Source organism: Lissotriton vulgaris, chromosome 2_1 (assembly GCF_964263255.1).
Source record: "Lissotriton vulgaris chromosome 2_1, aLisVul1.2, whole genome shotgun sequence".
NCBI classification, from domain to species: Eukaryota; Metazoa; Chordata; class Amphibia; order Caudata; family Salamandridae; genus Lissotriton; species Lissotriton vulgaris.
The window spans coordinates 1547414560-1547429973 of NC_141687.1; the positions used below are offsets into that span (position 1 = coordinate 1547414560).

The 15414-nt window shown below is 47.3% G+C and overlaps 1 protein-coding gene across 1 annotated transcript in view; it reads left to right on the plus strand.

Moving 5' to 3' along the window:
* LOC147732881 (protein mono-ADP-ribosyltransferase PARP14-like) overlaps positions 1–15414 on the plus strand; it is a 1341877-nt gene that overhangs the window by 219933 nt on the left and 1106530 nt on the right. Inside the window, exon 7 of the mRNA XM_086957426.1 lies at positions 8221–10487. Coding sequence (XP_086813552.1) covers positions 8221–10487 — 2267 coding nt within the window. The remainder of the gene's footprint in view (positions 1–8220; positions 10488–15414) is intronic.

The following is a 15414-nucleotide window of genomic DNA, read 5'->3' on the forward strand; positions in this document are numbered from 1 at the left end:
ATTGGGGTACAGGGGTATACTCTCTATACTTCCTAATCCCCAAAAAAGATGGGTCTCTCAGACCAATATTGGACCTCAGGCCCCTAAATCAATACATTCAATCAGAGCATTTCCATATGCTCACTCTACAAAAAGTCTTACAACTGCTGCAGCAAGGAGACTTCCTCGCAACTTTAGACCTCAAAGTTGCATACTTCCATATATCGATACACCCGGCTCACAGGGAGTATCTCGATTCACAATACAAGGTCAACACTACCAATTCAAAGTCCTTCCTTTTGGTGTGACAACAGCCCCACGGGTGTTCACAAAATGCCTAGCGACAGTAGCTGCACATCTAAGACGACCGCATATTCATGTCTACCCGTACCTGGACGACTGGCTAATACAAGCAAAGTCAGCCCAGCAATGTGCCAGCCACATGTCTCGCACCATTCATCTCCTACACAGTCTAGTATTCTCGCTGAACTACCCAAAATCTCACCTACAGCCGTCCCATGTACAACAGTACCTGGGAGCAACAGTAGATACTCTAGCAGCAAAAGCATACCCAAGCACAGCAAGAATCAACAGTATGCAACTGCTCATCCAAAAGTTCAAGCCTCAACACTCGCTCTCTGCACAAGTGTTTATGCAACTCCTAGGCATGATGGCTTCGTGCATATTCATATTCCCTCACGCACGACTACACATGCGTCCGCTACAACAGTGCCTAGCACAACAATGGCACCAGGCTCAAGGACAATTGAAAGACATAGTGTTGGTAACCAGTCGTGCATACAACTCTCTGCATTGGTGGAATCCACAAAACCTTTGCAAATGTCGACTGTTCCAAGAGCCTGTACCACAGATAGTCATGACGGCGGACGCATACCTGTTCGGATGGGGAGCCCATGTCCTTCAGTACACAGTGCAAGGCCTATGGACAACACAACAAAAGAAAATGCACATCAACTTACTAGAACTGATGGCAGTTTTTCTGGCACTGAAAGCATTCAAAATACATTTGTGCAACAAGACTGTGTTGATCCGGACGGATAACATGACAGCAATGTATTACATACAGAAGCAGGGAGGAACACACTCTCCACAACTATCACACTTAGCTCAAAGCATGTGGAAGTGGGCCATTCAAAGAAACATTTTTCTCATGGCGGAACACCTCCCAGGCAAGGACAATCAAATAGCGGATCTGCTCAGCAGACACATCCAACATATGCACGAGTGGGAGATTCATCCCAAAGTGCTACAACCATGCTTCCAACAGTGGGGACAACCAGACATAGACCTGTTCGCCACAAAGGAAAACGCAAAATGCCAGTACTTTGCCGCCAGGTTCCCACATCCGCAGTCGCAGGGCAATGCGATATGGATGAACTGGTCAGGCAGATTTGCGTACGCTTTTCCCCCAGCACCACTAATACCGCTGGTGGCACACAAACTACGGCAGCATCCAATGACACTAATCCTAGTTGCTCCAACATGGGCGAGGCAACCGTGGTACACAACATTTCTAGAACTCTCCGTGGTGCCTAATCAAAGACAGCATCTAACACCCGCTCTTCTAACGCAGAGCCATGGAGACATACAGCACCCAGATCCGCAACAGCTGAACCTTGCAATCTGGCTCCTGATGTCCTAGAGTTTGGGTACCTAAACTTACCTCCAGACTGCATGAATATTATCAAAGAGGCAAGAAAACCTGCTACCAGAGCATGTTACGCTTCAAAGTGGAAGTGTTTTGTCATTTATTGTAATAATAATGACATAAACCCATTAGATGCTTCAACACAAAACATCATTTGCTATCTTTTGCACTTACATCGTTGCAATTTAGCTTATTCATATGTACGAATACACTTCGCTGCCATAGCAGCTTATCTTCAAAACAGACAGCATCTTTCGCTGTTTCGAGTGCCAGCAATTAAAGCATTCATGGAGGGACGCAAAGGAATCATTCCTCCAAAACACCCACCTTCACCAGTCTGGAACCTAAACATTGTTTTAACCAGACTGATGGGACCACCATTTGAGCCGTTACATTCATGTGAATTACAATTTCTAACATGGAAGGTGGCTTTTCTGGTAGCGATTACTTCGCTTAGAAGAGTTAGCGAGCTGCAAGCCCTAACTATTCAAGAGCCATTTATCCAAATACATGCAAATAGCGTGGTGCTTAGAACCAACCCTAAATTCATGCCAAAGGTGGTATCCCACTTTCATATCAATCAGACAATAAAACTGCCAGTGTTATTTCCAAATCCACAGTCAGTACCTGAAAGAGCACTACATACACTAGATGTCAAAAGAGCTCTTCTTTACTACATTGACAGAACTAAGGATTTTAGGAAAACTAAACAATTGTTTGTTGCCTTTTCACCACAACACAAAGGCAACCCAATTTCAAAATCCGGGTTAGCCAGATGGATCGTTCAGTTCATTTAAATATTTTATCAAAAAGCAAAACGCACCTTACAGTTCCCCACAAGTGCGCATTCAACACTCAAACTAGGGGCATCTATGGCTTTCCTAGGAAACATTCCTCTAGAGGAAATATGTAGAGCAGCCACATGGTCTACCATATATACCTTCACAAAACACTACTGTGTAGATGTACATTCCAAACAGCAAGCTGCTGTAGGACAGGCTGTTCTAAAAACTCTTTTTCAAACTGCTGCAGCTGGCACAGGTAGCCACCGCTAAGGGAGAGACTGCTATACATTCTATGCACAGATATGAATTCAGCAGCCCACATGCCTCGAACGGAATATGCTACTTACCAGTATGCATATGCATATGTGTAGCTTTGTGTACAGCATTCTTGACTGGAATGTATTATAGGCAGGCGCGCCGCGCTCATTGGGCTGAAAGGGCTTCAGCCCCCCCATTCCCACCCTCCTGTCGTGTGTGTCAGCTCGGCTGCGACAGCTTTCCGGGCACACACCCACAGCCGCACTGGAGTACTTCACAGGTCTTTAAAAGACCATTTACTTGCTAACAAGGCTTTGTTTTGTTTTCACCCCTGCAGCTACTCTACTGACACACCACTGCTGACACACGATTGCTGACACACCATTGCTGACTCCCCGCTGCTGACACCCCGCTGCTGTGCACTTAACTCCTGACACATCGCTGCTGCTACACAATTGCTGCTACACCGCTGCAGACACACCACTGCTAACACACTTGCTGACACCCCGCTGCTGACACCCCACTGCTGACGCCCCGCTGCTGACGCCCCGCTGCTGACGCCCCGCTGCTGACGCCCCGCTGCTGACGCCCCGCTGCTGACGCCCCGCTGCTGACGCACTTCACTGCTGACACACCACTGCTGTGCACTACACTGGTGCTACACCGCTGCTCCTACACCTCTGCTCCAACACCGCTGCTGCTACGCCGCTGCTGCTACTACGCCACTGCTGCTACGCCGCTGCTGACACGCCACCGTTGTCACACCACTGCTGACACATCGCCGCTGTGCACACCACTGCTGACACACCACTGCTGACACACCACTGCTGACACACCACTGCTGACACACCACTGCTGACACACCACTGCTGACACACCACTGCTGACACACCACTGCTGACACACCACTGCTGACACACAAATGCTGACACACAAATGCTGACGCCACTGCTGATAAATCACTACTGACAAGCTGCTTCTGACACACCCTTGCTGACACGCCCTTGCTGACACGCCCTTGCTGACACGCCCTTGCTGACACGCCCTTGCTGACACGCCCTTGCTGACACGCCCCCGCTGACACGCCCCCGCTGACACGCCCCCGCTGACACGCCCCCGCTGACACGCCCCCGCTGACACGCCCCCGCTGACACGCCCCCGCTGACACGCCCCCGCTGATGCCACTGCTGAAACTTCCCTGCTGACACTTCACTGCTGAAACTTCACTGCTGATGCCACTGCTGCCACTTCACTGCTACTTCACTGCTACCACTTCACTGCTGATACACCACTGTTGACACATCGCTGCTGATGCCACTGCTGCCACTTCACTGCTGCCACTTCACTGCTGCCACACCACTGCTGACACACCACTGCTGACACACCACTGCTGACACACCACTGCTGACACACCACTGCTGACACACCACTGCTGACACACCTCGCGGTTCACACGCCGCTGCTGACACATCGCTGCTGACACATCGCTGCTGACGCCACTGCTGATACATCGCTGCTGACGCCACTGCTGACACGCCGCTGCTGACACACCGCTGCTGACAAATGAAAAGAAAAGGAGAGAACCCTGCCTCCAGATATACAGGCCCTAGTTAGAGGGTCTAGGAGATATACATAAAGGGGCGATTAACCTAGGGATTGACACTGAACATAACAATTACATGGTCAAATCAAATAGGCTAAACAGTTCATATTGAAAAATATATATTTTTTATTTTTTGTTTTCTGATCACACAGATATAAAAAGTTTCTTCTTCTTTTAGTATGTCAATAGTGCATATATATCATAAATAAAACAAACAAATATATAGAGACAAAGACATAGGGGAAATTTGTCCTACCCAGTAACGGCCAATACTTAACAAACACCATATCATTCACACTCAATCCTTCCTCACTCTAGCTAATCTAGTACCATACATCATTCATTCTACCAATCAGTTTTTCTACTCCTTGCGGGTATAGCACAACGATGGTTCCTGTGCTGGATATGTCAAGGTGTTAATCCAGATAGATGGTTTTAACTACGGGTCCTGATGTAGTGTGGACAATAACCGTATTCCTGGAGACATACGCCGACGCGCGTTTCGGTGACAAGCCAATAAGGCTGCACCTTCGTCAGGGCAAGGGGCAGTATACTGGGGCGGACACAATGATAAAATTCTGGTTTTAGCTTTTTTACTCAAGAGTTTCAAGCATCAGGCGACTTCTTAGCAAGTAGAGGGGCGCCGATGCCGCTGGTAGTATCGAAAGCCAGGCTTCAGGCTGTTCAGATTCACATTCGGTCGGCACCTTAGTGTGTTGTTTTTGTTCCCCTTTCCTTTTCAGGCAGTCCTATAAGGTCTGAATGATAATAGACAGCAATGGAGCCGGGGATTTTTGGCTCGTAAGGCTGGAGTTCTCCTTTTTGATATTAAAACCGGCACAGAATGGCACATTAGCCTCTGGCGTTCCTTTCATAAACAGAATTCTTTTTGTTCTTAACAGGGGGTTCCGGTGGTGCTGTACTATGTCGTTTTCCTAATGTAGGTATACGAAGTAGTCCCAGAAGGATAAAGCTGCCTCAGTGATTTATTGGCTGCTGTTTTACCTTCGTCTCGCGGGCAGTTTTCCTTCATGTGGGGTTCCGCCGACCCGGTCCGTCGGCCGATGGAGGGAGATTCACCTGCTGCTGACACGCCGCTGCTGACACTCCGCTGCTGACACTCCGCTGCTGACACGCCGCATCTGACACGCCGCTGCTGACACGTTGCTGCTAACACGTTGCTGCTGACACGTTGCTGCTGACACGTTGCTGCTGACACGTTGCTGCTGACACGTTGCTGCTGACACGTTGCTGCTGACACGTTGCTGCTGACACGTTGCTGCTGACACGTTGCTGCTGACACGTTGCTGCTGACGCCACTGCTGACGCCACTGCTGACGCCACTGCTGACGCCACTGCTGATACATCACTGCTGCTGACCCACCCTTGCTGACCCACCCTTGCTGACACGCTGCTGCTGACACGCTGCTGCTGACACGCTGCTGCTGACACGCTGCTGCTGACACGCAACTGCTGACACGCAATTGCTGCAGACTAGCCCCTGCCGACACTCCCCTGCCGACACGCCCCTGCCGACACGCCCCTGCCGACACGCCCCTGCCGACACGCCCCTGCCGACATGACCCTGCCGACATGACCCTGCTGACACTCCACTGCGTTTGGCAAGGATTTTAGGGGGAAATCACATGAGAGAGTTACACGAATAGAACAAGCATTGAAAATGCAATAGGTCTTGCCTTTGATTAAGTCAAAGCCATTTGCTTTGCTAATGGTATTGTATAGTAAAGCAAATGAGTTTAACTTAATGAAAGGCAAGACCTATTGCATTTCATTTTTTATGCTTGTTTTTGTTTTAAAGTTAACAGAAATGCTCCTAGCATTTGGCAAGAGGGACACACTACCTTCTAGATCTTGTTCAAGACTGGAATTGTCGTTAACAACCACAGAAGCTAGAAGCTATTTCCATGGTAAAGTAAAGTTCTCCCTGCTCTTAGCAAAGGCAAGGGTTGGACCTTTAATCATTCCTAGCCCTGCGGCAAGGCTGAGAGGAAGTAAATGCATTAACTGTTCTTGGGAACGGTGGGGGTCAGTTTGAAAGGATGAGAAGTTAAGAAAATGTCCCCCTGCAGCACAGCAAAGCTGTTGAAGATTATTGCCCACAAATATGTTTTGTTCGAGGCTAGGGTATATTTTACACCCCTCCTGTCTCCTCCTACTCACCTGACAAGGCTATAGTAGTGTGGGGGGAAATATGTCCTTTTATGTTTTTGACCTGTTACAGGGTAAGGAGAGAGCCGACTAACTGGGCCTTCGCAGCAGACACCAGGTGCTACTTTATACCGAATCTCACAAAGTGATTGGCTGTAATGGATCCAAATGATTCTAGCTAGACACCTCGTGTTATTTTAAGAAACATTACCAAATTGTGTCCAGTGGGTATTGCAGACCCTCAATTAAAAAAATAAAAAGTGTCACTTACCTCAAACATTGGCTGATAACCTCGCATGCTTAAGCTTCACTTTCATTTTGACATATATAACTTAAATTGGCCAAGCGAAAGTACAATGAACTTGATGAGTTACAGATTGGGCATTTGCACTGCTTACCTGGTAAGTTTAGTCTATTTCAGTTAAGCGTTTTACATTTTTTTATTTTGCAAACGTTTTCAGTGCCCCGTGTAACTTTTCTCACTTTACAAACGAGCATCACATTTTGTAGAATCAAAGTCTGAATTCAATGATTGGTGCCCATTTTTCAAGGCAGAAGTTATTGACAATACCCCATGTGTTTTCTATGGAATGTTGTGACAATATTTTCTATAAAGTTGTGAATGTCCTCACACACTCAATCACCCACACAGCCACCCCGATCTGTGTATGACAGTGGGGAAGACACTAGTCCTGGGTAAATTTTCAGCTCAAATAATTTGAACTGATCAGGGAAGTCCTATCCTACATGCCTTCATTTCTCTTTTACAAACTGGTGTTTAATTACTACAGCCAATGGTTTGCAAGACGTTCCCATCATTTTGCATCACAACACTGACCTGTTCATCCAGTTTCAACGTTATTAGTCTTCTTCCACCCTAAATTGTTTTGCCACCCTTCTGCTGGTCTTGGTCAGGTCTTCTTGTTTTGTGATGTGAAGTACTCCATTAATTGTCAATTAAATTTGCTAAATGAAAATTTCTAAAATAAATAAAAGCCTAAGAGGAGTTGTAATCATGATTTGTTTAATGTGTTGCCTTGATCTTGAAAAATGGAACCTTGTTTTATGTCATTTTCTAAATGCGTTTAAGGTGGCCCACAGTACAGAAATTGTATTTAATTGTGAAGATGTAAGACCACCACTTTCGGTCTAATTGCAAGTTCCACAAAGCGGTATCCCCTGATGAGTAAACTCCTGCACCTGTACTTCTCTGGTGCAAATACACTGGACCTGATTTGGTTTATTGGCCGGAAAACCCAGTTGGTAAAACCACTTTTGGCTTTGGCTGCACGTGCAGCTCAGTGGCTGGCTCCCACCAACCGCTCTCCTGAAGCACGAAGGGAGCATGTAGTGTTTCCCTCTTCCAGACCACATTCTCTCCAGTCAACTGGCAACCTCTGCACCCCATCTTGCGACCCTTCGCCCACACTCCCCCTCTCCCATTTATCACCTGCTCAGAGCAGGTGGCAGGTATGACCAGTATACCACAGGGGTTTGGTATCCAGTGCTGAATTTGACCTAGAAAAAACAGGTCTCATTGATTATTCAGCATTCTGTGGGGATTAACTTGTAATAGACAAATTTATGTATCTTGATACCGGCACTAAACGTCTATTCTGACCTTACTGCACCCTGACACACAAATCCACATTACTCATAATTGGAGCCACAATGTTGAATATCCTGTGAAGCATACAATAGATAATCCTCTTGCACAATTTGAGTAAATTGGTGATCTTTATTTTTTCTTTCTATAGTGATTACCACCGTCTTGGCAGAACCACATATGATGAAAGGAAAAACAGTGTCTGTCTATCCCTACTACCTCGCATTGGACTCTGCTTTATACGGAAAGGAAAGACCAGTCATGAAACTTCCTGAATTAATTCGATTACCTATAAGTCCGTATATGTGGCACTATCTTCAGAAAGACGAAAAATCGTTGCAAGACTTAAAAAATGAAATGTCAGCTTCATACTGTGAACTAACTTGGCCTGAGTCAGGAACTCCTTGCACAGAGGTCATTCTTGTGCCTGACGCGTCCTTATCTAAGCAGAGGATGATTCTCTTCAAAGTTGCTAAAACATGGGACGAAGAGGTTCCCAAGAAGTTCTCCAGCATAATGGAAACATTTAAAGTTATTGAGCATTCAGTGGATCGAGAGATGTGGGAGGTTATGAAGGAGAAAGTGACTAGTGCAGTGGGAGTTGAAGTTATCATACCTGATGTCAGCAGTAACAAAGTTGGTCTGGCAGGAATTCTGGAAAACGTTGTCCAAATGGACTTGAGATTCAAGGAAATTTTACAACAGACCACAAAAGAAACTGAAAGGAAAGCTCAAAGTATCTGTGAACACTTGCGTGTCTCGCCATCAGAGTATGCAATACTGTGCTGTGACAAAGTAGATGAGGATATCCACAAGACCTTCCCAGAAATGGAAATGGCATTTGAGGTTTCAACAAACGGAATTACGTTTTTTGGCCTTCCACTAGAGGTGGCTGTTGCTAAAAGTAAGATACTTGAATGGGAGCGAACTTTAAAACAAAAAACACTTAATCTTAACCCTTACGTTTTGCGCTTTATTAAGCAAGTTGATAATGATGATCTTTCCTACATCTTCCTAACAGATAAAAAAATCAATGCGTTTTGTAAGACTGAGAGCACAATGGTGCTCTTGAAAGGGAACTCGCAGAAGGCTATAGAAGATGCTGAAAAGCAAATCAAAGAGTCTATAATCCACACATGGATTGACCTTGAAGACAGCTCTGTAATCAAAATGAAAGAATGGCATACGCTAAGAAGTAGTTTATTGGAAACCTTCAATTCAGAGAGGCCAGCTGTATTAATTGAGATTGAGGAAAATAGAGTTGTAATCATTGGATATTCAGTAGCTGTAACAGAAATCTCTCATCAGGTTTCTAATTTTATTGACGAGAACACTCAAATTAAAAAGTCCATCCCTCTTATGTATGAAGTGGTGGCACAGTTTCTGCAAGAGGAGAAAAAGCAAGTGTTCCTTGAAATTCAGAAAAAAAACATCAAAATTGATTTTAACCTTCAAACTATGAAGAGACACCTTTTATTGTCTGGTCCACGGAGAGATGTGCAGGAGATGGCCGGGGTGGTCCAACAAGTCTTGTCTTCACTGCATTCAAACATCCTCTCTATTAATAAACCAGGTGCCAAGAAATTCTCCCAAAAATCGGAGGAGATGTTGTTTATTACAGGGAAACAAAAATTCAACTGTTACGTGAGGTTGGCAAAAAACGAAGAGGAATGCGAAGAGTATTCCGAGGTGGAGGCAGGCCTTCCCAGCTACCATGTCAACCTGCAAGGCGGAATAGTTGTAGGGGTTTACAACGATGACCTGCCCAAGCACCCTGTTGATGTGGTGGTGAATGCTTCAAATGAAGACCTGAAACATATTGGAGGTGTGGCCCAAGCACTCTTGAAAGCTGCAGGCCCAGAACTGCAAACTGAAAGTGACAATATTGTTAAGAGTCAAGGAAAACTGAAGCCGGGGGACGTAGCGATAACACCTGCTGGAAATTTACCCTGCAAACAGGTCATTCACGCAGTTGGGCCTCGTTGGCATGAATTTACCCCAGCTTCGGCTGAAAGCTTGTTGAAAAAGTGTATTAAAGCAAGTCTCGAGCTTGCAGAGTTGTATAATCACAAATCCATTGGAATCCCTGCAATTAGCTCTGGCATTTTTGGTTTCCCGTTGGACCTCTGTGTGAATTGTATTGTTGTTTCATTAAAGGAACACATGGAAGCTCGTAACTGGAAAAGCTGCCTACATCACATACATTTTGTCGATAAATGTCAGAAAACAGTGGATGCCTTTACTTGTGCGTTGAAAAAACACTTTGGAGGTGGGACACAGTTGCAAACTTTGCCAACATTAACAAGCCACGCTAAACTAGAAAAAAGAAACCCCAGAAACCAACAAGCTGTTCAGTTGGTAAAAACAGAAGAAGGTCTTGCTATTATTTTGGAACAAGGAAACATTCTAGATGCAACAGTAAGTTTTTTTTATTTTGGTATATTCTATATTATACCCCTAAAATGTAATTATATTTACAAAAGTAAAAAAAAGAGTAGCATGGAAACAGAACATAGGCGAATTAATATTCAGAATTCAGTTTACATGTGTTTAAAAAAAGTATACAACAACCATGCTGATAGCAAAAATCTCTTTCAGAGAGAGTGAAAACATACATTACAGGTAATTACAGGTAATTGTGTAATGTAGGACTGTATTTACATCGGAGTTGTGTTTACATTTATATTTGTCACCGGAAGTTAGTGAAACATAACCTAGTTATAGCCTGCAAAAGTAGACATAAATTCTTACAGGACATTGGACTGATGCAGTTTGGTGCACATGACAGTCCTTGTGGTGTTGCTCTTTTGATTGTTAATCCTGCTGTCCTTATTGCTGGATCTGTATCGGTTTGGTGGGGCTGTTTGGTCATTCTGTTATTTAAACATGGCAAAGCTCTGCTCTGTATCTGTAAATTTTTTTGACCTGATGTGGAAGAACCCACCATCTGATCTATTCTTGCCCTCCAAATGGCCACTTTTCTCAATTATTTTATTACGGAAGGGCAGAGGTGTATTCATTTCAGTGTAGGGCCCGACTGTAGATTAGTCTGAATACTCCATCACCCACCATGAATTGGAATAAAATGTGTTTCATGGAGACTGTAGGAGAGTAGGGTCTGCAATCCTATGATCACCCAGATTTTTTGCTTTTGTTTCACTGGTTTACGACTTTCTCTGGCTGTGGGCCTGCTAATCAGACCCACAGCCTAGCTGTTCTCTCACTAAATTGACACGTGTACCTTAGGTGCATTATCCAATTGGTACTGGGCCACCTTATCAGACCCTGTAACTCTGGGCATAGGTGTACCCAGGGCCTACCAGGGGCTGAAGCATGTATTATGCCACCCCTGGATGGCCATCTAAATCTGACACAACTGGCTGCACGACAGCTGGGGCAAGGTGGTGTAATCACCCTTTGCTTTAGATATAGTATACCTATATCTAACCCTAAAAATGGACACACAGATTCCTATCAGTCACTCCTATGGCAGGCCTTGACAATCCTGAAGGCAGAGTGCTTGGAATCGTGTGAGATGGTGCTCTGGCATGAGCTGAGCCCGTTTGCAGCTTGCGGAACCAAGTCCTAATAGCTGTTCCATGATAACGCATACCATATACTCTTAAGTGCATTATAATCCTCGCGGTTAAATGCTATCTCTGGTATCGCTTTATCAAAACATGTCGAGTAAGGTGTCATACGAATTGGACTACTAACCCCTCGCCAATTCTGGCGACGGGGTTAGCATTCCACCCTTCTAGAGGGACACGACATGTATGTAACTGTGAACCCCGGTTAAAGTTAACTCGAGCCTCAGCATCACAAAATGGATGCTGCCACCACAGACACAAGTCTGACCCCCTGCAGCTGGGAGTTCTTCCAGCGAGGGGAGCTTGGACAAAGGGTTTCCTGTCGGGGGCGGTGCTAGCACCATCCCAGACAGGGTTTTGTGTATCCTGGGTAGGCAGGGCTTTACAGGAAGGTGACTGCAAGTGGCACCCCGGTGCTCACTACGCATCTGCCGGCTAGAACCAGTTCCAGGGGCACACCAGCCCCTGGCCTGGGGAAAGTCCGGCATGGGAGAGGGGTGTAACCACCCCCCTTCCTGGTCCCACCCCTAGGGCAGGACCTAGTCGCGTACCCACCCCTTTCTTTAGGATAAAGGCAGGAGCGGGGACCCTTCCAAATTAGATCATCTTTGAATCAAGAAACTACTTTCTACGAAAGGAACTCTCGACTTCTTCTCAAGATTTCTCCCTTGTGGCTAAGGAGTAGTCACCCTGCACCCGCAGGCACCATCTAAGAACACTGCGGTTTGCTGCACGTCCTTCCTCCGGAATCCGACTGACCAGCTCGACGAGACCCGGCTTCCCTGGCACCTCTGACCTCTACCTACCTCTACAGCCAAGCTGAGAACCGTAGGTGCGACGAGACCTCGAGGGACCGGCCATCATCAGAACTGCACGACTTCTATCCAGCACGACCGCTGAGGGATCCTCTGGTGAGTGCTTTGGGGTCCGAGAAGCCCCGACCCTGAGCAGCTCCAGCACCGAAGGCCAGCCCCCCAGCATCCACGAGATCTGCGTGGGGCCCTTCTGCTTTTTGGCTGCTCACCGCGTTGTCTGGCTACTAGCCCGCTGGCTTGTGGCCTTCCCGACGACGACCGACGACATCACCACTGCTAGTCTGGTTGCTCCAGACTGGCCCTTGCTCCCTTCCAAAAGAGGAGCACCCCGGACCCTCCTAGTCCACTCCAGACGCCATTTTAGGTCCACCGCGTGGGCTTGAATTTGCCAAGACTTGTTGCCACAATCCTGGGTCCAGCGACGTCGACAGCATCAACCATCGTGGGACAGCTCACACCTCCATCCTGGTCACCGACAACGCCTCCTGGTCCGTGAGACTGCAGAGCCCAGCGTCGCCCACTCACCGGGTCGAGGTGACTTCGCCCGGTGCCATCCTGGTGCCCACACAATCACTGGCTAGTGATTCGGGACTTGGTCCCCTCTGCTTACAGGTGTCCTCCATCTTCGATCCAGGCTTGGATCCATCGAACAATCTTCACTGGTCGCCTGCCAGCAACTCCTTCTTTCAGGCTCCTGGTTCGTCAACGAAGGTTTCCGACGTCTTTTCAGACCTATGCAGCCGCAGCCCCTGGGCTAGGTAACTTTGGCATTTCGGTGCCCCAGCATAGCCTCACTATCCAAGGGTCCAGATCCACTTTCATTTTCAACCTACCTTATCGGGTTCGCCCGAGAACACTAACTTTGCTTTTACTAGCCTCCATAGACTTTGTCCCGCATCCCGCGTGAGAGTGCACACTCTGCACCCGAGTCCCCTAGGCCTCCTACTAGTAATCTGAAGGTTCAGTAACGTAGTCCTAGCGATTCCAAAGCCTATTAGTCCAGTACTTACCTACTAGTAATTTCGCATTCCACTTCCATAGTATATGGTTTTCCGTGCCCCTCGGGCATTTGTGTAAATTGTGCAACTTAAAGTATTTTCGTAAGAGTTTTGTTGTGTGCTTAGTACCCTGTCCTCATAAAGAGTACAGGGCTGTTGTGATCTAAATAAATACACTGTTTATTTTCATAACACTTGTGTGGTGTCCTTTCACTTGGTGTTCAAGGGGTATATGTGATGGTATAACAGCTGGCTTAACACGCCCTCTAGAGTTTAGCCCGAAGACTGCTTGTATCCATGCTACTAGGATAGCTGGTCTATAAGGTTGACTTACAACCAATCACCATAAGGGTTGTTTGGACTGATACATAGTGATCACTAGAATAGTGAACACTGAATATCAGGCCAACTTCTCACATTGGTGAGGAGCGGTTGGGATTTGAGCTTGCTGTTGTTTTACCACACGTATCCTAAGAATATCTTTGTGAAAGATCACATAAGTTAAGGTACATATAACTTAGCTTAGAATACTCTGAGTTCTACTGAACCAGCTGTTGTAGTTTAACAAGGCTTAGCACACCTTGACTACAACTCTTAGCAAGGGATCAGTAGGCAAACAAATAGTGTAGGTAGGTGCATCACTTACACCACACTAGAAGCATGTCTAACCACGGAGAGTCTTCTGAGACCCCTCTTGTGGTTGTTGACCCTCCACAGGTCCCTTCCAGATATGCTGCTCTTAGCTTCCAAGAGATGAGACAAATCTGTACATCCAGGAAGCTAAAACAGGGTTCTAACCCTACAATTCCTTTTCTGATTGGTCTCCTAGAGACTTATGATGCTAGGAGGGCTGCTAACACAGATCCTTCCCATCCAGATGGGAACATGCCTCCCCTAGAGGGAACCCATGGTGACCCTGACCGACACCTCCAGGCAGCAGATAGTGCTGAGGAGGGGGGGGAAGATGAGTTATCAGGGGATGAGGCAGAAACAGGTCAGGTAGAAGTCAGCAGACTCACTAGGACCAACTTAAGTAGGCATGAGAATGGATTTGGGGGACCCCCAGGGCCACTCTCAGGCAGACTTAACATTGGGAATGGACGAGTTAGGTCTCTATCAAGAGGCTCTAATAGATCCATTCAAACCAATGGCTCTCAGACCTCTTCTCATAGAGGGATGTCATCCCCTAAGAGAAGGGAGCATGAAGCTAAGATGAGGGAAGCCAATCTGAGGATTGAAAGGGAAGAACTTGCCCTGGCCAAAGAGAGGCTTGCCTTTGCTAGAGAGCAAAAGTTAAGTGGGTTAGATATCACTGGTGGCAGCATTCTCCCAAGAGAAAAAGACAGGAGTTTAGACACTAGACACCTAAGTAAGATAGTGCCCCCCTTTAAACAAGGGGATGAGAGGCGTGGCCAAGATGGCGGGGTGAGCGGACGCTTCCTCCCGTAGCTCCTCCGGCCCGGCTCAGCTCGAGCCCCGATTCCTGCGCTTCTCTCCCCCCGCGGCTGCACTGCGGGCGAGGGAACTGTGCCGGAGTTCCTGGGGCACATTTTGGTGCCACTTTGACTCCTGGGGCCCCGGGGGAAGTTCCCGAAAAGTTTATTTGGAGATCGCTCCGAGGAGTAGAGCCCGGGTCGCCCCGAGGAGAAGAGCCTGGAGGCGGAGCGTAGTGCGGCGCTGTCCGCGCGCCTTGGCTGGCCCGAGTGCTGAAAAGCGGAACGCCGGAGATCCCGAGGGAGCGGACTAGACGGACTCCGCGGAGTGAGGTGGCTTCCTGGCCGGTGCCCTGGTGGCAGGCACCATTGCTGGGCGACGGACCTTAGCCCTGCACCGGCGATCCCCCCCCTACCCGGGGTCTCGAAGGGTGACGCCTTGCGAACTCCGCGCCTGGAGGCGCTGGATGGCGGAGTTCGAGCAGTGCCCGAGCCGGGCAAATCAACTG